The following is a 25,166-nucleotide window of genomic DNA, read 5'->3' as shown; positions in this document are numbered from 1 at the left end:
TGGCTCAATGTGTAATGGGCATTATGGTGTGTGGCTCAATGTGTTATGTGCATTATGGTGTGCGTAAACCTGGTGCAGTGTGTCTAAGGGGCACTAGCTGGCGCAGTGTGTAAGTGGCCCTTCTGTGTGGTGTGACTATTATGTGGCCACGCCCTAATTTTTTTACTCGCACCTCACTGTTCCTATTTTTGATTAATACTTCATCCACATTGTCGCTCCACCAACAATATCAACATGACGGGTGCTAAAATCTATGTTTGGTTACCAAACAAATTAGGCTTGGGTCGGCCCTGCTAGAGGTGGCCTGAGTCCTAAATTTGGTCCTAGCTAAAGGAGGGTGTCCCAGACGTCCATAAATTATATCGGAATAATTGGGAGTGTTCTAAGATCAGAATGCACCAAAGAAATCTGTATGTTTTAAATTTAAAGTTAAAGTTTTTAATCACTTACAAACAATTATGAAACAAAGTGAGACTAATAATAAAAGAGGAAGTCGCAATATGGATCCGCAGATGTTTACTAAAGCCAGGACCAAACCACTGGGTGGACATCCCCTCTGCCACATGAGCACTGAGTATGTATGTATATATTTATGTGTATGTCTATTTTACACCTGTGGATATTTACCTGTATATCTATAGCTCTGTAATTTGGAATATAAACATAAGAATGCTATTATTTGATCAGTTCAAAATGATATATGGTTACAAGAGACTAATTTATATGGGATCAGAGGCGGAACTACCATAAGTGCAGCAGATGCACTGCACCGGGGCCCCTGAGGGCCAACTGCTGCCCCTGTTCCTGTCACCCACTGTTTTCAACTGTCACATTCTACCATTCCCTGTCACCAACTACCATGTTGCAGATTTTGAACTTGGGTTGGGGTGGAGGAGGGGGGGGGGGGGGGTGTTATATTTTTGCACCTGGGCACACCATCCATAAGCTCCAACCTTTTATTTTAGAAAATAGATGTGTAGATTTGTATTTAATATAATTATGTATTTCTCAGCTCATAGAAAACACAATATGTTATTGTTCGGTAATGATGTCTTTTTGTATGTTGGATAGTAGCTTCTGAAAGTCAGTAGATGTCACTGTTGCTGTCTATAAAGGGGCCTGCGGAGAGTCTCTGAAGAGTTTCACTTCCCTCTATTTCCTTACTTAGCTATGAAACCCTATAAAAATATAATCTCACAGATTGTACATTTTATAAAGTAAGAAAAATCCAGAAAAGTAGCAGATACTGTATAAAGTATATTATACTCCCAACACACCCGGGGTGATTCTAACCTATATCGCCGGGGATATAAATAATAAGCAAAAGTGAAACACAATTGCATATAAAGCAGCGCTTAATCAAAATTAGTAAATCATGTCAAATTTGTTAATAAAACACATAAAATTAAGAGCATATATAAAACATATGGCAAATTGATAAAAGGGTTAGATATGCTGCCTAGGACGATGTTAAGTCATTTGTTTCTATTATGCTTGAAAAACAGATGGTTTGCAGTTCGTGGATAGATATGGAGGAAAATAGGGTGTGTACGGAGCTTAAATTTGTGTACACACTGTGCAATATGGTCGCTGAGCAATTTTGGCTTAATATCTCGATCGCATGTGATTTTATAGGGTGTGTGATGCCATGACATTAGGTATACAATAATATGATTGTATGTCACAAAAATAGGTTTAACGCACCCCCCCACTATCCTCGCCACCCCGAAGCGTGGAGAGCAGCGGCGGAACGCGTCCTACGACTTTTTCATTACCCCACTATCCACGTCGGCGTGGAGATGACTTTACATAGTGTGGCGAGCGCAGCGAGCCACCGAGCCCGAAGCTTAACGAGGGGACGCGCAAGTAATCTGTGTCCCCTCGCTGGGATCTCTGCGCTCGCCACGCTTCGGGCTCGGTGGCTCGCTGTGGTCGCCACACTATAAAGTCAACTCCACGCCGACGTGGATAGTGGGGTAATGAAAAAGTCGGAGGATGCGTTCCACCGTAGCGCACCAGGCTTCGGGGAGGCGTGGATAGTGGGGGGTGTGTTACATCTATTTTTGGGACATACAATCATATTATTGTATACCTAATGTCATGGCATCGCACACCCTATAAAATCGCATGCGATCGCATGCGATTTTGCGGGACATGCGATGGAATGCGATGCGATATCGTGGTGTAAAATGAGGGAAAAAAATACATTAAAAAATCGCATCGCACGCCACTATAATGGCCCATGCCATGCAATGCGATTTCCCTACGGTGCCGTACATAGAAAATCTGGGCGCCGTGCTAGGAAACAAGTACCGATTTATCTCCCACAACACAAAAAACACTCTGGCGATATGGTCACTTAGGGACCACTTAGCCAGCGATAATGGCGATAATGGCAACGATAAGGGCTTAAGTCATACAGCACAAAGGGCCTTATTTTGGTTCATTCTTTCTGACAAAATCCTTCTTAGATGGGCAAAACCATGTGCACTGCAGGGGGGCAGGTGTTACTTGTGCAGAGAGAATTAGATTTGGGTGGGGTTTTACTTCAAAGTGAGATCTATATTGCAGTGTAAAAATAAAGCAGTCAGTATTTACCCTGCACAGAAACAAAATAACTCACCCAAATCTAATTCTCTCTGCACATGTTACATCTGCCCCCCTGCAGTGCACATGGTTTTGTCCATCTAAGAAGGATTTTGTCAGAAAGAATGAACCAAAATAAGGCCCAAAGTACTGTAAGTTGTTGTACAACATTTTCATGAGATAGAAATAAAATCACATTATGCCTAAGTAAATACAATAATTTCATGACTGTATGCATAACACAATGACAAACACATGTAAATGCTTTTTAAACACAAAGAAAAATATTTACTATATGAAAAAAAAAAGTAAACAGCTAGACGTACAAATTAGTTCATATAGTTGGTGATTCAGACCTGACTGTTCAGTTCCGAATTTGCTACCCCGGTCGATGGTGGGGGTTTGTGCATGCTCGTTCAATCATAGACGGGTGGGTAGGGGCAGGCAGGGGCGGATGCAGAGGGACCACCCAGTGTTTATGGGAGTGCTCACAAAAATGGTGGGCGTGCCCATACAAATGCTGCCCGTATCCCTGCGAACGCAGGCGCCCATGCATCCTCAGGGTGGGTGGCTGATGTCACTTGACGTCAGCGTCCGCCTCTAATTCAGCGGAAAGCGGCCATCTGAAAAGTACATATAGGGGGAAGAACTTCCATGGTGGACCTGGGTGAGTAGGATTTCCTTCCACAGGTCCACCATGGATTTCTTCGGACCGGACACCGACCCACGGACCCCCGGAGCCAGGGACCTACCGACGGGATCAAGATAGGTAAGTATCAGTATGTGTGTATTATGTATGTATTAAAGTTTTATTTTTCTGGTGTGTCAGTGTGTATTTATTTAACTATTTTTTTAACTGTAAAACTACAAGACCCAGCGTTCTCTTTAATGCCCCGCAGGCTGGGACTTGTGGTTCTCTGAGTCCCAGCTTGCAGGGGAGGCTTGCTGGGACTCATAGTACCACAGTTTAAAACAATAGTTTTTAAATCTATTTTTTTTACACTGAATCAGCCCGATGGCCACCGCACAGGGCCACCGGGGACAGCACCAGGCTTCAGCCTGGTCATCTAAGTCCTGGAGGGGGGGGACCCCTTTATTGGGGGGTCCCCACTCCCCCAGGGCCCCTGGCCAGGCTGACTGGTCAGAGGGTTAATGCTTTGGCTGGGGGACTTGTATAAAAAGTCTCCCCCCGGCTGTGGCATTACCCTGCTGGCTGGTTTGGCCTGGGGCTGGTTCTTAAAATACGGGGGACCCCTAGTCATTTTGTCCCCCGTATTTTGGGAACCAGCCCTGGACCTGGAGCCTGGGGCTGGTTGTTAAAAATCAGGGAACGCCTATTTGTCGGGTTCCCTGATTTTTAATTACCGGCCCCGGCTCTGTCAGCCTGGTGCTGGTTACGGCTGTGGGGAGGACCCCACGCCGGTTTTAAAAAAAAAATATTTAATTTTTTTCCACCTTGCAGCCTGCACGGATCTGACTGATCCTTGCAGTCTGGCTACACTAATTCGTATTAGCGGTCGTATATATGGTCGTTAATAACAATTAATACAACATCGGAGGGTTACAAAGCAGTCGTATATTACTGCTTTGCAAATCCCCCTCCGGAACACGACAAAGCATACGAGGTATGCTGTCGTATTCATTCGTATAAAGAATACGAATGCAACATTTTGCATTTGTATTCTTAGTAAATTTCCTCCATAGACTTTTCAGAGCGACGGCTGGAAAAATAATAAAACGGTGAGCGACCATCCAATGATTTTTCATCTGTCCGGCCGCACGTGAGTGGATGTGTAAGCGTACTCATCTGCTTGCATGCTAGTGCAGGAAATTGTTGAGCGGGGCCAGGCGCGGGGGGGGGGGAGGGGGTGCGTTCGGCAGCAAGCAGGTCTGAATCAGGCCCCTAGTTTTGTGACACACATAAATATTGCACAGTGAAATTAAGATAATACGTAATACTACAATATTGTTGGGCTGGCGTTACCTCTTCCAGCGGTGTATCAGAGATGCCAAAACTGCTCAGTCCCAGGTCACCCAGTGTCTCTTCCAGCTCTCTGAACAGACTGGCATAAGCTCGGTACTTGAAGTCTTTACCAGGCAGCAGATAAATCAGCTCTTGCCCGATGCTTTCTATTAGTTTGGCTTCAGGAACATGGTGATGGATTAGCTCAGTCAGCCCAGGCACGTCACCTATAGCATAATAGTAAATACATAAATAGCCATATCTGGCAACCTAAACTGTAACACGTCACCTAGAGGCAGGTGATTATGGAACTGGTGCACTATAGGGGAGCAGCAGGGAATGGGACATGCCTCCCAATTGTCCGGCAGATTGGGTTAGTTCAATTGGGTTCATTCAGTTCTGATCATGATGCTGGGACACAGGCCTGAAATCTGCCAGTTGGGATGTATACAGTGGTGGAGGGTTTAGGTGCTTGTCTTTACATATCATCAGTATCTACAGTACCTGTGTAAACTTTCTCAATACTTACTGTATTATGGGCCTTAGTCAGCAAAACTACGCTCTACTGTAGGTGGGGCAGATGTAACGTGTGCAGAGAGATTTGGGTGGGGTGTGTTCAAATCGAAATCTAAATTGCAGTGTAAAAATAAAGCTGTCTTAACATCTTTGGGCTACATGCAAAAGCAGCCAGTATTTACCCTGCACCGAAACACGCTTTTTTGCATTACCGAATCGGATCCTACTGTACTGAATGTCTCTTACCTCTCAGACTCTAGTCTTTGCTTCCCCATGCCTCTCTATGCTCCCATGTCCTCTCTGCAGTCTCGGCTTGTTCCTTTCCATACAGACTGCCTCTCCACTTTCACACTCTATTCCTAAATCTTACTCTGGCAATTTGTCCTCCAATGCATTTATTATCTAAGTGGTTGCAGATTAGTTACTTCAAACCCTAAACCCTCCTACTTGTGAGGGACCTTGGGAAGACTGTGGTCCTATGTATTGGTTGAGTGAATTCCTTTACGTTGCTGATGTAGATTACATTTGCTAGAGACATGTACTCTTATCTTTCATTCTCACATACAGGGCACATATTTGCTCATGGGGAAATGTACCAAACTTTGTAAAGAGTGAACAAGTGAAGAAGCTGCCAACAGCAACCAATCAGCATCGAAATATCATTTATCAAGTACATTCCATAAGTTATAGGTAGAAGCTGATTGGTTGGCATGGCCAACATCTCCACTTGTCCAATCTTTAGAAATGTTGACTCCCGTCCTAAATTGTTCACATAGTGGGGCAGATGTATGAAGTTCCTTATGGGGGAGAAGGGGTATCAGCGCATGTTAGGTGCACTGATACTGCTTCCCCCCCATGTATGAAGGAGCCGGTGTGCTGTAAATGACAGTTTCTGCTATCTAAATAATAGCAGGCCGATATGCGGGGCGAACCATTCCGCCCGCTGCCACTATTTGCTTTGCCAGCAGCCGGCTGGCGAAGCCCTATCTCCACAGCACAGACAGCGCTTTCCCTGCTGCTGGCTCTGTGCTGTGCTGGAGATCTCACGTGAGTAGCGAGATCCCGCGCATGCCCAGTCCACCCGGCCGGGGGGAGGGAGACAGCGCATCATTGTGAACTTATGAGCTGTCTCCTGGTAAGTTTGCACTCCCCTGCTTCAGCAGACAAGATGTTAATACATCTTGTCAATGTCCATTCCTGCTTCGCCTTGTTAATGAGGCAAAGCAGGAAGTATTAATACATCTGCCCCAATGGCTGGTCCCACTATAATAAGTCACTACAGTATGACAGAGATAACGGATCCACATTAAACTATTGTGATAAACCTGCTCTTAATATTTTAGTGTCATGGATCCGAATTGCATTGTAACGACTGATAATCAACTTACCATCTAACTCTTGCTCCAGGGGATCTTCTTTGGCTTTAGGAGTACAGCTGGGACAAGGGCAGGAACAGTCAGAGCGACAGGAAGCCTTGGAAAATGAAGATACAGTATAAATGTACAGTAGGAAGGGGAACTTGTAATGGAACTAAACCTGCAAAAGAATATACAAACTTACAGAGTCTTTCTTCCTTAATTCTTTCACATTTCTCATCCTCCTGACTAGAGTCAGGTAGAAGCCTGTTCCAAAGCAGTTCTTCAGGAATAAGGGAGACCCACAGCAGTACAGCTTTCCTTGAGAAATGATTGCGATTCTATCCCCTAGGAGATCAGCCTCATCCATGTGATGAGTAGAAAGAATAATGGTTCTGCCTGGTATAAATAAGGGTTAGTACAAATGTGGCAAGTGGTGTATGATCTACGAACTACTTTGCTATGACTATAATATTTCACAATGGTTTCAATAACTTAACGCAACGGAATATGCTGCGCTATATAAGAAACTGTGGTACTCTTTACCTAGCCCGGCGCCCATCGCGGGCATCACGGCCATCGCATGCACTAAAAAATGGGTGCGACGCGATGCCCGCGATTTCCCATAGGGAACAATGTTAAAAGTGTCAATGGACGCGATTTTAGTGTTCAATGCCTCAATGCCTGCAATTTTTCCATGGGAAACAATGTTAAATGGGCCACAGAGCCCAAATAGTCCCCCTGAAGTCTGAAATGGCCCCCACAATTGTTAACGCCACCCCACGATCAACGTGAACCCAAAGCGTGGCGAGCGCAGCGAGCCCGCGAGGGGCGGCGGTACGCGTCCTCCGACCTTTTCATACCCCCACTATCCACGTCGGCGCGGAGTTGAGAATAGAATAGTGTGGCGAGCCACCGAGCCCGAAGCGTGGCGAGCGCAGCGAGCCCCGCGAGGGGACGCGGATACCTTCACAGGTAAACGCGTCCCTTCGCGGGCTTCACAGGTATCCGCGTCCCCTCGCGGGGCTCGCTGCGCTCACCACGCTTCGGGCTCGGTGGCTTGCTGCGCTCGCCACAATATTCTATTCTCAACTCCACGCCGACGTGGATAGTGGGGGTATGAAAAAGTCGGAGGACGCGTACCGCTGCGCTCGCCACGCTTCGGGTTCACGTTGATCGTGGGGTGGCGTTAACAATTGTGGGGGCCATTTCAGACTTCAGGGGGACTATTAGGGCTCTGTGGCCCATTTAACATTGTTTCCTATGGAAGAATCGCGGGCATTGAGGCATTGAACACAAAAATCGCGTCCATTGACACTTTTAACATTGATCCCTATGGGAAATCGCGGGCGATCGCCCGAGATTTTTTACCCCCGATGACCGCGATGGACATCGTGGGCGCCGTTCTAGGTAAAGAGTACCAAAACTGTAAATAAATAATAACTTTGGGCCTAATGTAGACTTGATTGCAGGAAAACCATGTGCACTGCAGGTGGGGCAAATGTAACATGTAAAGAGAGAGTTAGATTTGGGTGAGTTACTTTGTTTCTGTGCAGGGTAAATACTGGCTGCATTATTTTTACACTGCAATTTGGATTTCAGCTTGAACACACCTCACCCAAATCTAACTCTCTCTGCACGTTACAGTTGCGTCACCTGCAGTGCACATGGTTTTGCCTATTTTGAGAACAAATTTGTCCTGGGATCAGGTCTGAATTAGTCCCTTTGTTTGACTACACATGCAGATAAAAATAACATGAAGATAAACCACACAATGATGGATCATGTAATAATCATGTAACAATATAAAGTAAATAGGAATCAATATAAAGAATACTGCAAATAAAAATTATCATTGTTTAAGATATTTGAAACATTTTAATAAATTGAGGATCCATGTTTTTAGTAATAATAGAACCTACCTGACCGGTATTTCAACAGAAGATCCCAAATAGACCTTCTAGAATAGGGGTCTACACCAGACGTGGGCTCATCCAAAATCACAACTTTAGAATCACCAACAAATGCCATTGCAAGAGATAATTTCCTTTGCATGCCACCTAAAAGTCAAAAGATACCACTTAAGATATAAATACAGGTTGCTGCTAATCATGCATGTGGCACCATAGATGATACAGTAAATTGTAGTATTCTTTGATTCTTTTAAGGTTGTTTAAGTTGTATTTGTTCCACTACAAGAAAACGTTATAAAATAGTTGTCTCTCAATTAGGTGGAGCTATAAACAGTAGCCAGACATTATTAAACTATTAGTTTAAATGTAATTGGTTAACATTTAATATACACAATCATTACCTCCCAACATGACCCATTCCAGGAGGGACAAAATCCTCTCTACCTGGACTTCAGTGTTAGTTTATGATTGCTATCACCTGTGTTGAAATTCCTTTATTATAAATGACTTATTTGAACACAGGTGACGCCAATCATATATTAAGAGGAAAGCCCGGATAGAGAGTATTTTGCCCCACCTGGAATGGCACATGTTGGGAGGTATGCACAATCTACTACACATTCCTCCCTTTACCCAGGCCCCACTGTGCTAAGTGCTCCGGACCCCCAGCCTTATCTTGCCCTGCATCAGGGGCCCTGCTCTGTCCACCATCTATTTATTAAGTTTATCGGTCTCCCATGATTAAAATCTCCATGCAGTTTACCTGAGGCTGGACACAGGCGATATCACAGATACTGCTTGAGTTCAGCTAATGTAAGATAACACAGTCACCATTTCCATACTGGAGACTGCTGCCATCAGCAATATACTAAGCTTCAAGAAGCTGAAGTTTTTGGACCTTGGCTCTATAAATAAAAACCATCTTTACAATTGTTATATATTGTTACATTATCTCCAAAGAGGGATATTTGAATCCTTTTTTGGCAGCCTAAAATGTAGGAATGTATGACCCGATGGGGCAAAATTGCTGAGCTTTATAAATAGACACCTAATGCTGGCCATACATCAGAAAGATCGATCTTAAGATCGATTGCGCTCATGATTGTGTCCAATTTCCCTTCAATGCCCCGGCAGTCCTTGTGCACACAATCTGCATACAATCCATCTTACAATCAATTGAGATTGCATGATTGGGTACAATATCTTTGTGATGTACAGTATGGCCACCTTTATGCTGGGTACACACCAGGACGACTAGGGCCCGATCCCCTCAATCTAGATCCAATTCCGACCAATTGGATGTAGATTGTGTGCTGATTGGGCCCTTTTCTGTCCTGGTGTGGACCGATACGATCCGATGCGCAGTCCCGCGGGTCGGTCGGTCGTTATTCAGATCCTACCTGCTGCAGGTAGGATCTGAATAACGACCATACTGCCGGGTGCGGGTCGCCATTGGATCGGACCCGCTCACGGTGCACATCGTGAGCGGGTCGTGCCCCCTCGCGTCACCGTGAGCGGGTCGGACGAGACACTGATGACCCGCTCACGATGTGCATCGTAAGCGGGTCGTCGTGGTGTGTACCCTGCAATAGTCTGTGGCTAATTCTCTTTCTCTTGTCATAACAGCCGCAGTCACATTCAGCCCTGTCCTCACTAACTGGGGTGTAGAGAACTGTGACGGGTCCAGGCAGGGCCAGATTAACAAAAGGGTGGGTGGAGCTGCAGCTCCAGGCCTCGACATAAAAATAGGCCCATCATCATGGCAGCATGATCATCACCAGACAGCCACCACCATTCCACATGGTTGGGCATAAACATACCTCCCAACAGTCCCGATTTTCGTGAACCGTCCTGTTTTTTTGCTGACATCACAAACCCACCCTTAAAATACCAGGGCATGCCTGTGCTTTTTCTGACACTCCTAGAAACCGTCCGGTTACCAACCCAAATCGACGGCTTCCTGTCCGTCCAATTGCGAGAGGATTGCATTTGCATTCATTAGCTGTTTCTGCCACTATTTTGGGCCATGTGTGCTACGATCCATATCCATGCGCGTCATTCTAAATTTAAACGGATTGTGAATTTGTACGTCCGCGGTCAACTGTGAATAACCCCCTATGTGTGGCCTGTATAACAAGTAATAAGTAAGTAGTGTTCCACAGAAACATAAATCCTCTGTATAAACTCTCATTGTTGGTGAAATCAAACCCGGGGCCACAGCCAAAAGTGTCACATTATGGGCGGGATGTATTAAAATACATTGCCGCCCTTCGCCGCCCCCCCCCCCCCCCCGCCGCGATGCTGCCGCATATGTACTAACATATGCGGCTGGCATCGCGGTGCGGTGACGGAGGCCCCCCGCGATACCTGTACACTGGTGTGCGGGGGGTCTCCGTCACCTCCCTGCCGCCACGCTCTCCCCTCACGCCGGGGACAGCTATGCATGCTGTCCCCAGCGCCTCCTCCTCCCCCCTGCAGCTGGAAGGATGTCTGGCTGCTTCACTAGGGGGAGGCAGGGCTTACCTTCCGGGGTCCAGGAGGACCCTTCAGGAAGGTAAGCCAGAGGGGGGGTCGGCGAGGCGGCGAAAAGAAGCCCATAGGCTTCTATAGGGTATCGCCACCCAAAGGTGGCGATACCCTTCACTGCGGTATCATTTTTGATACATAGGAAAATGCGGTAAAACTGGGGTTTTACCGCATTTTCCATTTGATACATCTCGCCCCAAGACTGAAGCCAAAAGACAGGCAATCATTTAAACCAGAAGTTATATTTTCTGTAACCAATCGCATTATAACAGTATCTGAGTGACATGGCAAATATTACCCTCAAGTCCCACCGTCCTCAGTGAACATTTAGAGGCCAGGAAAAAAAACTGTACTTGTGTAGTTTCACGGCACCAGATGCGATATCGCATGCAATGCGATTTGATGCGATTTTGTACCTGTTCATAACCCCACTATCCATTTCGCATGGAGTTGATTTTATATAGTGTGGCGAGCCCGAAGTGTGGCGAGCGTAGCGAGCCCCGCGTGGGGACGCGGATTACTTTATAATGTATTCCGCTTCCCCTTGCGGGGCTTGTTGCGCTCGTCACGGAATACATGTAATGTAATCCACGTCCGTTCGCGGGGCTCGCTATGCTCACCACGCTTTGGGCTCGGTGGCTCGCTGCGCTCGCCACACTATATAAAATCAACTCCTTGCGTAGTGGGATTATGAACAGGTACAAAATCGCATTGCATGCAATCGCATGCTATATCGCATGCAATATCTGGCACCGTGAAACTACACAAGTACCAAAGAAACAACACAATTATCTTTATCCCACATCCTGCCCTGCTCTCTCAAAGACAAGAGGAAGGTATGTAAAGTATACAAGCATGACTATAGTTGTCTGTAATGGAGGAAGAAGACACATAGGAAAGTCAATAGATTATATCATACTTGCCTACTTTTGAAAACAAGGGGGACATTTACCAAAATGGATTCGTAGAAAAAAGGTGTATTCGTAGGGAGAAATATACCTTTTTTTTACGAATTCGTATTTTCGGGATTTACAATCCAAAAAATACAACAATTCGTAGTCCTAAAGATGGAACATTCGTATTTGTATTTACAAATACGAATGTCTACACCATCGATAGGATACAACAGAAATCACCATTCAAAAGAATGGTGGTTCCTGATGTACTAAGCAGCCGTACTGATAATACGGCTGCTAAGTGGTGTAAAACACCCACGCAAATACGACAGGAAAATACACCTTGATGTTCCTGTCGTATTTGCTTTAAGCCTGCACGGATCAGTCAGATCCGTGCAGGCTTCAGTGTAAAAAAATCTAAAAAAAAAAATCTAAAAAAAAAAAATCTAAAAAAAAAAAATCTAAAAAAAAAAAACGGCGTGGGGTCCCCCCCACAGCTGTAACCAGCACCAGGCTGAAAGGGCCGGGGCCGGTAATTAAAAATCAGGGAACCCGACAAATAGGGGTTCCCCGATTTTTAACAACCAGCCCCAGGCTCCAGGTCCGGGGCTGGTTCCCAAAATACGGGGGACAAAATGACTCCCTCGTATTTTAAGAACTAGCCCCAGGCACAACCAGCCAGCAGGGTAATGCCACAGCCGGGGGGAGACTTTTTATACAAGTCCCCCCGGCCAAAGCATTAACCCTACCGACCAGTCAGCCTGGCCAGGGGCCCTGGGGGAGTGGGGACCCCCCCAATAAAGGGTCCCCCCCCCTCCAGGACTTACCTGACCAGGCTGAAGCCTGGTGCTGTCCTCGATGCCCCTGGGCATCGAGCTGATAAATGGTGTAAAAAAAGATTAAACTATTGTCTAATACTGGGGCACTATGAGTCCCAGCAAGCCTACCCCGCAAGCTGGGACTTGGAGAACCACAAGTCCCAGCCTGCGGGGCATTAAAGGGCCCGCTGGGTCTTGTAGTGCCACAGTATTAAAAATAGTACAATAAAACACACTGACACATGCTTAAAATAAAACTTTAATACATACAAAGCCCACACATACTAATACTTACCTATCTTCTTTCCGAAGGTAGCCCTGGTCCTGTGTAGTCTTCTGGTCCTGTGTCGGCGGTCTTCTGGATCCATGTCGACGTCCTTCTTCAAGTCGACGTCGCTGTCGGCGATGGCGTCCGGATCCGACGAAATCCATGGAGGAAGCTGTGGAAGGAAACCATACTCACCTGTCCCAGGGCGACGTAGTCCAGGTATGGGTCTTGGCAAAAAAAAAAAAAACGACACCTGAAACCAGCCGGACAGTGGGAGCCGCACGGTGTTTGTGTACATCGTGCAGCTCCGCCTCCCGAATGCGGCTATTGGCCGCCTTGCGGCCTAGCGGCCAATCAGGAGCCGCTAGGCCGCAAGGCGGCCAATAGCGGCATTCGGGAGGCGGAGCCGCACGATGTACACAAACACCGTGCGGCTCCCACTGTCCGGCTGGTTTCGGGTGTTGGTTTGTTTTTTTGCCAAGACCCTTACCTGGACTACGTCGCCCTGGGACAGGTGAGTATGGTTTCCTTCCACAGCTTCCTCCATGGATTTCGTCGGATCCGGACGCCATCGTCGACAGCGACGTTGACTTGAAGAAGGACGTCGACATGGATCCAGAAGACCGCCGACACAGGACCAGAAGACGACACAGGACCAGGGCTACCTACGGGAAGAAGATAGGTAAGTATCAGTATGTAAGGGCTTTGTATGTATTAAAGTTTTATTTTAAGCATGTGTCAGTGTGTTTTATTGTACTATTTTTAATACTGTGGCACTACAAGACCCAGCGGGCCCTTTAATGCCCCGCAGGCTGGGACTTGTGGTTCTCCAAGTCCCAGCTTGCGGGGTAGGCTTGCTGGGACTCATAGTGCCCCAGTATTAGACAATAGTTTAATCTTTTTTTTACACCATTTATCAGCTCGATGCCCACCGCCCAGGGGCATCGAGGACAGCACCAGGCTTCAGCCTGGTCAGGTAAGTCCTGGAGGGGGGGGGACCCCTTTATTGGGGGGGTCACCACTCCCCCAGGGCCCCTGGCCAGGCTGACTGGTCGGTAGGGTTAATGCTTTGGCCGGGGAGACTTGTATAAAAAGTCTCCCCCCGGCTGTGGCATTACCCTGCTGGCTGGTTGTGCCTGGGGCTGGTTCTTAAAATACGGGGGACCCCTAGTCATTTTGTCCCCCGTATTTTGGGAACCAGCCCCGGACCTGGAGCCTGGGGCTGGTTGTTAAAAATCGGGGAACCCCTATTTGTCGGGTTCCCTGATTTTTAATTACCGGCCCCGGCTCCTTCAGCCTGGTGCTGGTTTCAGCTGTGGGGGGGGACCCCACGCCGTTTTTTAATTTATTTATTTAATTTTTCTATTTTTTTTACACCTTGCAGCCTGCACGGATCTGACTGATCCGTGCAGACTGCCAGAAACATTCGCATTAGCGGCCGTATATATGTGCTGCTAATACGAATGAATACACCATCGGAGGGTTACAAAGCAGTCGTATCTGACTGCTTTGTAATTTCCCCTCCGGAACATGACTTTGCATAGGACTAAAACAGTCGTATGCAGCCGTAGAGGAAATACCAATACGAAAAACTAGGTTTTTCATATTGGTAAATTTCCCCCCCAAGTTTCAGGGAGATTATAGTTGGTAATAGAATAGAATCTTTATTTATCATAAAACGTCCACATACAATGAACATTAAACGAAAATAAATTATGAACAGTACAAATACAGAAACATTAAAAAAGAGGTACACTTGACTACAGGATTGTGCGTAGATCATAAATAACCCTAAGCATTTAAAATATTTAAAGTATTTAAAGTGCGGATTGCTACTGGAAAAAAACTCTCCCTATGTCGTTTGGTTTTGCATAAGACCGAACGGTATCGTTTATTTGATGGAAGTAAAGAGAAGAGATCACTATTTGGGTGGGTGGGATCCCTCAGGATACTATTAGTCTTAGAGAGAAGTCGCTTTTTAAAAATATCTTGTAAACTTGGTAAGACTACCCCAATCGTTTTACCTGCAGTTGACACCACCCTCTGTAAAGACTTACGGTCAGCTGCCGAACAGGGACCAAACCATGCCACAGCACCGTAAGTGAGGACACTCTCAATCACACATGAGTAAAAGCTCACCAAAGTTCTTTCACTCATGCCAGCCAAGCGCAGTTTCCTAAGAAAAAACATACGCTGGTGGGCCTTTTTGACGGTAATATTGATGTGAGTGCTCCATGAAAGGTCCTTAGATATATTTACACCCAAAAATTTAAAAGAATCAACAGTCTCCACCTGTTGAACCATTTAAAACCAGTGGGCAATATGTAGTCTTGTGTAATTTTCTAAAATCCACGATCATTTCTTTTGTCTTGCTCACGTTCAGGATCAAACTATTCTCACTGCTCCATGACTCCAATTTGGACACTTCCAACCTATACTTTGACTCATCGTCATGAGAGATGAGACCTAGAATGGCAATATCGTCCGCAAATTTAATAAGTTGAACAGAATCGGAGCTGGCAGTACAATCATAAGTAAATAATGAATACAACAGGGGGCTCAAGACACACCCGTAATAGAATTTAGCAAAGTGCCACCATTGAGGGGGAGTGTCTAGTTCCAAGTATGGAGAGATTGTGAAAAGAGATTGTGAACGTGGCACCTAGAAGCGTGGGTGTGTACTGCTACATCTGAGAGGAATCTTTTAAAATGACTTATATACAAATGTAGATGAGCCCCAAAGCAGTTAGTAAGAGATCCTATACTTGGTAAAGTGCTGGGAAATGGCGCTGATGATTCAATGTAACTGTATATATCTCTAATTCCTTTTTCCCCCCCAAAATGTAACAGTGTAATGTGGGCTACATGAAATGAGGGAGATTGATAGACTAATAAGGGAGAGGGGGAGATTGGTGTTATTTCAGGGAGTCTCCTGCAGAATGCAGGAGGGTAGGCAACTATGGATTATATTTTACCTTCATATTTAATTTTGGGGCCTTAGAAAACCTTTGAATGACAGCTGGCGAATAACAAGTACAGTACCTGAAAGGTTTTGCGCCTCCTCATTTCGTTTCTGGGGAATTCCAATATCTTCCAACATCGCTTCCATTTCTCTCTCAGCCGACAGCATTGATTTACCTTTCAGCTGAGCATAAAACAGGATGTGCTCTGCCACTGTTAAACTGGGGAAGTAAGAATTTTGGATATGTTGAACACAACCATCACTTTGTATCCTTACAAAGGTCACTTCAATAAACCTTTAGAAGTATAGCTGCATGGGAAGAACCATTGTCCCAATGCATCATATACAATCCATGTCTGACAAGATGACGGAACAGTCAATGTGGACATGAAGCCTTATCTGTGTAATTAAAACATCAAAGCAGAATTTATCAAGAAAACATTTTATAAAACTTTTTATGTCATGTATTTCTGAACATCTGTAAATGTAAACCAAGTGTTAGTATATGTATAAGCAGGGCTATTTTTCAGCAGGCTCCAGCAGGAACTGAGGTCCTTATTCTAGTTCACTCTTTCTGACAAAATATTTCTTAGATGGACAAAACCATGTGCACTGCAGGTGAGGCAGGTGTTACTTGTGCAGAGATAATTAGATTTGGGTGGGGTTTTACACCTGCCTCACCTGCAGTGCACATGGTTTTGTCCATCTAAGAAATATTTTGTCAGAAAGAATGAACTAGAATAAGGGCCTCAGTTCCTGCTGGAGCCTGCTGAAAAATATCCCTGTGTATAAGTATATATTTATAGCCCCAGTGCAGTGTATTAATTTGCTAGATACTAAGGAACTCCCTAAATATTATACCTAATATGTGGAGGGGATCTCTGTTACAAAATATCCGGCCTCTATTGCTGAAGCTTAGAATTTGTAGTAGTGGATACAAAAAAAGGGAACTAATTCTACCTTGCTCTGGTGGGGGAACAGCTGATCCACAAATCAATGGACCCTGCAATCCCTATGACCACAACTTCCATAGTAGTAATATTTACACTGCCCAGTCTAAGTGAGCGTACACATTGGCAGATACCCAACATACTGAGGAAAGATCTCAAAATAATCCATTTTTGTGGCCAGACTGTAGATGTACATTATGCCAGATTTGGATGGTGGAATCTGCATCATTGCCAACCCTTTGCTACTGCAGGCACTGTTCCAGCATGACTTGCATTTAGTAAAGTCACACTTCTGCAGTTCTTCAGAATCTTGTGGTGATTTCTCCAGATCTCCAGAGTCTTGTGATGATTGGCTGGTGTGTCAGTCAAACTTCTGACACCATGTAAAGTGTTACATGGTGCCAGGAGTTTGGCGGTGATGGCATCGGAAACATAGATCCACTGTTTTTTGATAAACACCATCATGGACGCACAACTTGTTATGTTCAAGATGGAATTGTATGTGTACTGCCATAAAAGGTACAGGCATACTGTATACCTTTTTTATACTACCTACCTGGGCTGAGGTTGTTGACAGAGCAGACACATTTGTCTATTTTGGGAAAGTAGTTTAAGATGAGACAGACACAGTAATAAATGAATGTTGTGGAGGTTAAACTACAGTCTGAAATATGCAATCTCCAGCAACACATGCAACAACATACATGCTGTGTGAATTTCGTCAGTCACCACAAATATCCTGCTTTGAATAAACTACACTGCTTGTGGCAAATAAAATTAACTTGTATTCTAGTGTAGTTCCAAGCCTTTTTCTGATTCCTTACAGTACATATCCCAGCAGCCTGCTACCCTGAGTTCATAATGTGGACAATACACCAGAAAACACCCCAGTCAATGGTTCATTCTCCAAAAATTCCCATATTTATGGACAATACTGTAAGTCCCCTGAAGAGACACCTATTGGGGTATTGGACAGACCCTGCCTTTACCCAGTAGTGAATCTGTTCTGTTTAATGCATAACGGTACTACAGTATATTGGGTTGTTCTCACAAAGTAGATATTTCAAGCCTTGGAGAGAATAAGCAACCAGTTATCATCTAGATGCCATTTCAAATACTATGCTAGATAAATGATAGAATGAAGGTGATTGGTTGCTTTGGGCAATGCTCCAATTTATCTCTCTCCAAGGCTTGATATATCTCCTCTGTGAGAACAAGACAATACAGAACAGTTTAAGCCCATACACACTAGATGATGTGTTCGGTGAAAGATATATCTCTTGAACTTTTCAGTGTCCTGGACAAACGATATTGTCAGTGGCGTAACTACTGTAAGGCAGCCCCAGCTGCCACTTGGGGGAGCAAGCCACAGTGGGGTCTATGTGGGCGCCAGCACCTGCTGGACGCACTGACATGCTGCTGCCTGCCACTGCCTACTGGCTGAGCACCGGAGGCGAGTCAGCCGCAGCGCAGGTGCGGCCACAACAGAGATGACAAAACCCCCACTGATTCAATTGACTGTACACAGAGCCGGCTATTGGCTACTGTGTACAGGATGGGAGCGCTGGGGTGGCCTGGGATGCGTCGGAGCCAAGGGAATAAGCAGTGTCTACTGGTTTCTCTTCCTCTATCCTGCTTCAGCTTCTCCGTTATGCATGTCATCACATCACATGCTGGGGAAACACGCTGGAGAGGAGCCCGGGGGGGGGGGGGGGGTAGGAGAGGCGCCCACACTTACTTATCACCTCCCCCCCACAGCGGGGGCTGCAGGGCTATAGTTACGCCACTGGCAAAAAACAAACCGAAGTGCTGTAAAAAACTATTCAGTTATCCTCAAACTGAGCTCACCACCAGCATTTATCAGGTATGTTTTAAACGGATGTGAACAGATACCATACGTCTTCAATAACTAGTGGGTTAACAGGTGTCACAACCCTATTAAAGTATGAATCTATTAACTTTTGACAGATTCTGGGGTAGTTTTATTAAGCTCGAAGAAGTAATAAAGTGTCTGTTTTTATCACTGGCCAATCAGCTCATAACTGTCATTTTTCAAACCAAGCCTGTAACTTAGGTAGGAGCTGATTGGCCGATGATAAAAACGGGACACTTTATCACTTCACAAGCTTAATAAATCTGCCCCTCTGTGTGTAAACACCATTTACATGTGTAAATGCTCATTAATACATTAAATTAATGGATGTTAACAAGGGGCTTGGGCTAAAAAGGGGTCAGAATTTAATATTCCTGTGTGTCCTGTATGTTAAAGCTTGACGCTGCCACCCTTTATCACCCATGGTGTTTACTCAGTGGCGTAACTATAAATTTTGCTCCCCCCTGCCAAAAAGTATGTGGCGCCCCTCTCTCTCCCCCCCCCCCCCTCCGCTCCAGCGTGTTTCCCCAGCGTGTGAGGTGATGACGTCACACGCATAATGGAGAAGCTGAAGCAGGATAGAGGAAGAGAAACCAGCAGATACTGCTGATTCCCTTTGCTCCGCCCCAGCACGCCCATCCATCTGCCCATCCTGCACACAGTAGCCAATAGCCGGCTCTGTGTACAGTCAATTGAATCTGTGGGAGGGATTTGTCGTCTCTGCCATAGCTCTGTCATGGCCGCACCCGCGCTGTGGCTGACTTGCCTCTGGTGCTCAGCCAGTGGGTGCTGGCGCCCACATAGACCCCACTGTGGCTTGCTCCCCCAAGCGGCAGCTGGGGCTGCCTTACAGTAGTTACGCCACTGTGTTTACTTTTCCCAAGGTTAATTGAATCTCCCCATGGTCTTATTTTACATAGCTTTCCAAAAAAGCTGGTACCAAGCTTCAACATTTCTACATTTTTTTTTCCAATTTGTCCTTGGCATACTTTTGTTTTTAAACACATGAGGAAAACAATTTAAAACATTATTTCTGACTAAGAACTCTTTACACCCATTCTTGTATCACAGCATTTTCCAAAATGATTGCATGCATGTATACACTTTTTCATAAAGCCACAATGTCACAGGTCATTTATTGTGTCTTCTGGTCATGAGTCAGAAATATGTAAGTTCTTTAGATCAACATATAATAATTTGACTTCCATACATCTAGACATCTACTGAGTAGGTGTTCTCACATTCCTGGGCAGCAAAGTAAAGCTGCAAAAACCAGTGGCGTAACTAGAAACAATGCGCCCCCCACCTCGACCGGCCACCCACCCAAGTAAACACTTACCCTTACCCCTCCGCATTACGCCACCGCCGCATTCAGGGACCCGCTGCGCAGATCTCTGTCTCCTCCTGCAGTGATGAGAAATTACCATCACAAAATGGCTGCCCCCTAATAGTAGACAGTTTTTAAGGATGCTAGAGGAGGCCGCCGCCGCCTCCTCTAGCATCCCTGAAAACTTTCTGCTGTATGGGGGCAGCCATTTTGTGTGGGGCAGTTTTCATTAGCACTGCTGGTCAGCAGACGGAGCCAGGAGCAGGAGGACCGCACACACACAGGCGAGTCCCGGCCAACCATAGCCCCGAAGACAGGCGCCCACACTTACTTATCACCTCCCTGCCACAGCTGGGGCTGCGGGGCTATAGTTACGCCACTGGGAAAAAAACAAACCAAAGTGCTGTAAAAAAACAAAACACAAAAAATCAATTAGCCCCGATAAGCCAATGTGAGTCATGGCTTATCGGGTATTTTGTTCCACCGGCAAAATCTCCATAAACAGTGAAACACACAGGTTTCACTGGACCTGTGTGTTTTGGGGGGGGTTTCCTCCGCTCATTCAAATTCAATAGCCCAAGAGAAAAATAAATCAGAGAAACATCGGGAAAAATTGCATATATCCATTTGATACATGCAAAAACGGATTCATGCATGCAATAGTGCATTTGCGTTTGTTTGCATTACAGTTGGTCACATTGTAAGATTGTGCAAAATACAAAATAATAATAAAGGTATTGGAGCGCTCTATGTTACGTGCACTATATAGATAAATAAAAAATAAATAAAAAAATATAAAATGAAAATAAAAATAAATAAAAATGAAAATAAAAATAAATATCGAGTGGACACCTGTAAAAGAAATGTGCGTTAAAAGATTGGGTTTACCAATGTTTACACTCTTTTATGAGTTAGATGGAGTTGCCCGTGACCCTGTCTATCACTAACTAAAAGCCGGCGGTGCAGCACGGAGGCTGCGATGTTGTGCCGCGGCTTTTGTTTACCTTCTCCCGTATGGCAGCGGGGAAGCAGCTGTCGGGTCCCGTTCTTCGCCGGCGTCCCGGCACAGCTTCCAAGATCTTCTGCTGCTGGGTACTTCAGGTGTGGTAGGCAGGTGGGCTTGTGTATCTGCTCCAACGCGTTTCATGCCGCACGGGCACTTTTTCAAGGATGCAGTCTATTTAAAAATTCTGCTTTTTTATTCAAAACTTTAATGATGAAACAGGAAGTTAATTGACGGATGTGTCGTCATGGTTTTTGGTGGGAACCTCATGGGTTCTTAATCTTCAAGATGCCACTCGAAAAAATGGGTAAAAATGTAAATAAAAATAAAAATAAATATAAAAATAAGAATAAAGATAAAAATAAAAATAAATAAAAATAAAAATAAATATAAAATGAAAAATAAAAATAAAAATGAATAGAAATAAAGAAAAAAATATATAAAAAATAATTATAAAACTGGGCTTCGAATAATAATAATAGAAATCAATAGGACAAAAGTTGATAACGAGGTTTATGTGAAATATTTGGAAATTGTAATATTTAGTATACATGATATGAATATTGGTCAGTCCAGAAAAGCATTTAGTTCTATGTCTATATTTAGACCACGAGGATGAAGGGTTTTTAATTCGAAGATCCATCGCATTTCATTTCTCAGTAGATCTTTAACGATGTCTCCTCCTCTCCAGTTTTTATGGATTTTTTGTATTACAGTAAATTTTTATTCTGTCGGGTCTTTGTTGTGATTTTCAAGGAAGTGGTTGGAGACACTGTGCGTAGTTAAGCCTTTTCTTATATTATATATATGTTCCGCTATTCTTATTTTTGTTTTTCTTTTTGTTTGACCAATGCAGTTGACAGGGACATTCTAGAAGATATATAACTCCTTCTGTTTCACAGATGACTTGATCTTTAATATTGTAGTCTTTGCCTGTGATGTTTGATTTAAAGCTTTTAACTGATTTAGTGCTTGTAGATTTTAGTTTGCAGCCTTTACAGTTCCCGCAATGATGGAAGCCTCCATTAGTTTGGTGGGTTTTTGTCTGTTCTGTGGGTACATAACTTGTAGTGATTTCTTGTTTAAGATTTTTTGCTTTTTTATATATTATCCTTGGTCTTTCAGGAATGATGGTATGTAGTGCTTCATCCAATTGAAGGATGTGCCAGTTCTTTTTAACCATATCTTCTATCTGTTTTGAGTTGCTGTTGTATTGTGTGATAAATGCTGTCGGTTGGGTTTCTGTGTTTTCTTTTGTTTTGTATTTTAGCAAGTCTTCTCTCTTTATCTTGTTGACTGTGGTGGTATGTTTCTGCAGTTGTTTTTCTTTGTATCCTTTTGCTTGAAAGTTGCTTAGCATTGTCTTACTCTGTTGTTCGAATATCTCTTGTTCTGTGCAATTACGTTTCAGTCTTCGCAGTTGTCCTCCCGGTATATTATTTATCCACTTTGTATGATGATTACTGGATGCAGGGAGCATGTTGTTGCCTGAAACTTCTTTAATGTGTGTCTTTGTGTTTATCATGTTGTTCTTTATATAAATTACAAGGTCTAGGTTTATGATTTCTTGCTTGCTGTTTGAAGTGGTAAATTCCAAGTTTATGTTGTTTGAGTTCATATATTTAGTGAACATTTTTAAGTCTTCTTCTCCCCCCTCCCAGATGAAGAAGACATCGTCGATATATCGACGCCACACGACAAGATGTTCTTTGTAAATGTTGTTGTTCCAAATATTGTCGTCCTCCCATTTCACAACAAACAAATTTGCATAACTTGGGGCCAGGGGGGTCCCCATTGCCGTGCCACACAGCTGCAGGTAAAAGGTATCATTATACCAGAAATAGTTATGGGATAAAATGAACTCAATATTCGCCATGATGAAATTTATTTGTTCATTGTTGAGATCTGATTGTTCTGACAGATAATGACGGGTGTGATCACATCCTTTGTCATGTTGGATGCAGGTGTACAAGGATTTGACGTCTGCTGTACAAAGAATATAGTTTTCTTTCCATTGTATTGTTTCAAGTAGTTGCAGGATGCTGGTGGTGTCTTGTAAATAGCTTTTTTGTTGTGAAACCAATTGTTGGAGAAAATTGTCTGTGTATTTTGATAGATTGGATGTGATTGATTGAAGACCAGATATGATTGGCCTGCCCGGTGGATTTTCAACGTCTTTATGTATCTTGGGTAAGAAATAGAAGGTTATAATCTTTGGGTTTTTCTGTATAAGGAATTTATGTTCTTTTTCATTTAATATTCCCATCTCAAGTCCTTCCGCAAGGTGTTCTGAAAGTTCTTTATTGTATTGATTGGTGGGGTCTGATTTTAGTATCTTGTATGTAGTGGTATCTGAAAGGAGGCTTTCGGCTTCTCTCTCATACTTTTCTTTTGACATGATGACGACGCCTCCCCCTTTATCGGCCGGTTTGATAATAATTGAGTCGTCCGACCTTAAATCTTTTATTGCTTTTTTCTCTGTTTTTGAAATGTTTCTTTGTATTTTTTGAGTGTCCGGTATTTTTTCAATTTCAGCTTCCATTATTTTTTCAAAGGTGCTGATATGTGGTCCTTTTAGATGAGTTGGGTTAAATGTTGATGTTGGTCTCAGTTCTGTATGTTTAAATGGATCTGTGACTGTTGTCTGTGGATGACTGTTTTCTTTTAATTTAAAGAATTTCTTTATGCACAGCAGAAATTCACTGTAGGAACATAAATTCCTTATACAGAAAAACCCAAAGATTCCAACCTTCTTTTTCTTACCCAAGATACATAAAGACGTTGAAAATCCACCGGGCAGGCCAATCATATCTGGTCTTCAATCAATCACATCCAATCTATCAAAATACACAGACAATTTTCTCCAACAATTGGTTTCACAACAAAAAAGCTATTTACAAGACACCACCAGCATCCTGCAACTACTTGAAACAATACAATGGAAAGAAAACTATATTCTTTGTACAGCAGACGTCAAATCCTTGTACACCTGCATCCAACATGACAAAGGATGTGATCACACCCGTCATTATCTGTCAGAACAATCAGATCTCAACAATGAACAAATAAATTTCATCATGGCGAATATTGAGTTCATTTTATCCCATAACTATTTCTGGTATAATGATACCTTCTACCTGCAACTGTGTGGCACGGCAATGGGGACCCCCCTGGTCCCAAGTTATGCAAATTTGTTTGTTGCGAAATGGGGGGACGACAATATTTGGAACAACAACATTTACAAAGAACATCTTGTCGTGTGGCGTCGATATATCGACGATGTCTTCTTCATCTGGGAGGGGGGAGAAGAAGACTTAAAAATGTTCACTAAATATATGAACTCAAACAACATAAACTTGGAATTTACCACTTCAAACAGCAAGCAAGAAATCATATACCTAGACCTTGTAATTTATATAAAGAACAACATGATAAACACAAAGACACACATTAAAGAAGTTTCAGGCAACAACATCAAGTGGATAAATAATATACCGGGAGGACAACTGCGAAGACTGAAACGTAATTGCACAGAACAAGAGATATTCGAACAACAGAGTAAGACAATGCTAAGCAACTTTCAAGCAAAAGGATACAAAGAAAAACAACTGCAGAAACATACCACCACAGTCAACAAGATAAAGAGAGAAGACTTGCTAAAATACAAAACAAAAGAAAACACAGAAACCCAACCGACAGCATTTATCACACAATACAACAGCAACTCAAAACAGATAGAAGATATGGTTAAAAAGAACTGGCACATCCTTCAATTGGATGAAGCACTACATACCATCATTCCTGAAAGACCAAGGATAATATATAAAAAAGCAAAAAATCTTAAACAAGTAATCACTACAAGTTATGTACCCACAGAACAGACAAAAACCCACCAAACTAATGGAGGCTTCCATCATTGCGGGAACTGTAAAGGCTGCAAACTAAAATCTACAAGCACTAAATCAGTTAAAAGCTTTAAATCAAACATCACAGGCAAAGACTACAATATTAAAGATCAAGTCAGCTGTGAAACAGAAGGAGTTATATATCTTCTAGAATGTCCCTGTCAACTGCAATACATTGGTCAAACAAAAAGAAAAACAAAAATAAGAATAGCGGAACATATATATAATATAAGAAAAGGCTTAACTACGCACAGTGTCTCCAACCACTTCCTTGAAAATCACAACAAAGACCCGACAGAATAAAA

General features: G+C 43.8%; 1 protein-coding gene across 1 annotated transcript in view; it reads right to left on the bottom strand.

Moving 5' to 3' along the window:
- The window catches only part of ABCA4 (ATP binding cassette subfamily A member 4), a 227,808-nt gene that overhangs the window by 90,195 nt on the left and 112,447 nt on the right, over nt 1–25,166 (bottom strand). The window contains exons 23-27 of the mRNA XM_083157071.1: nt 15,884–16,023; nt 8,343–8,480; nt 6,626–6,819; nt 6,454–6,538; nt 4,571–4,776 (exon numbers count right to left, since the gene is read on the bottom strand). Coding sequence (XP_083013197.1) covers nt 4,571–4,776; nt 6,454–6,538; nt 6,626–6,819; nt 8,343–8,480; nt 15,884–16,023 — 763 coding nt within the window. The remainder of the gene's footprint in view (nt 1–4,570; nt 4,777–6,453; nt 6,539–6,625; nt 6,820–8,342; nt 8,481–15,883; nt 16,024–25,166) is intronic.

Source organism: Crinia signifera, chromosome 8 (genome assembly GCF_055691185.1).
Source record: "Crinia signifera chromosome 8, ASM5569118v1, whole genome shotgun sequence".
NCBI classification, from domain to species: Eukaryota; Metazoa; Chordata; class Amphibia; order Anura; family Myobatrachidae; genus Crinia; species Crinia signifera.
Note: the sequence above shows the minus strand (reverse complement) of the source record. Positions and strands in the feature narration are given on the sequence as shown.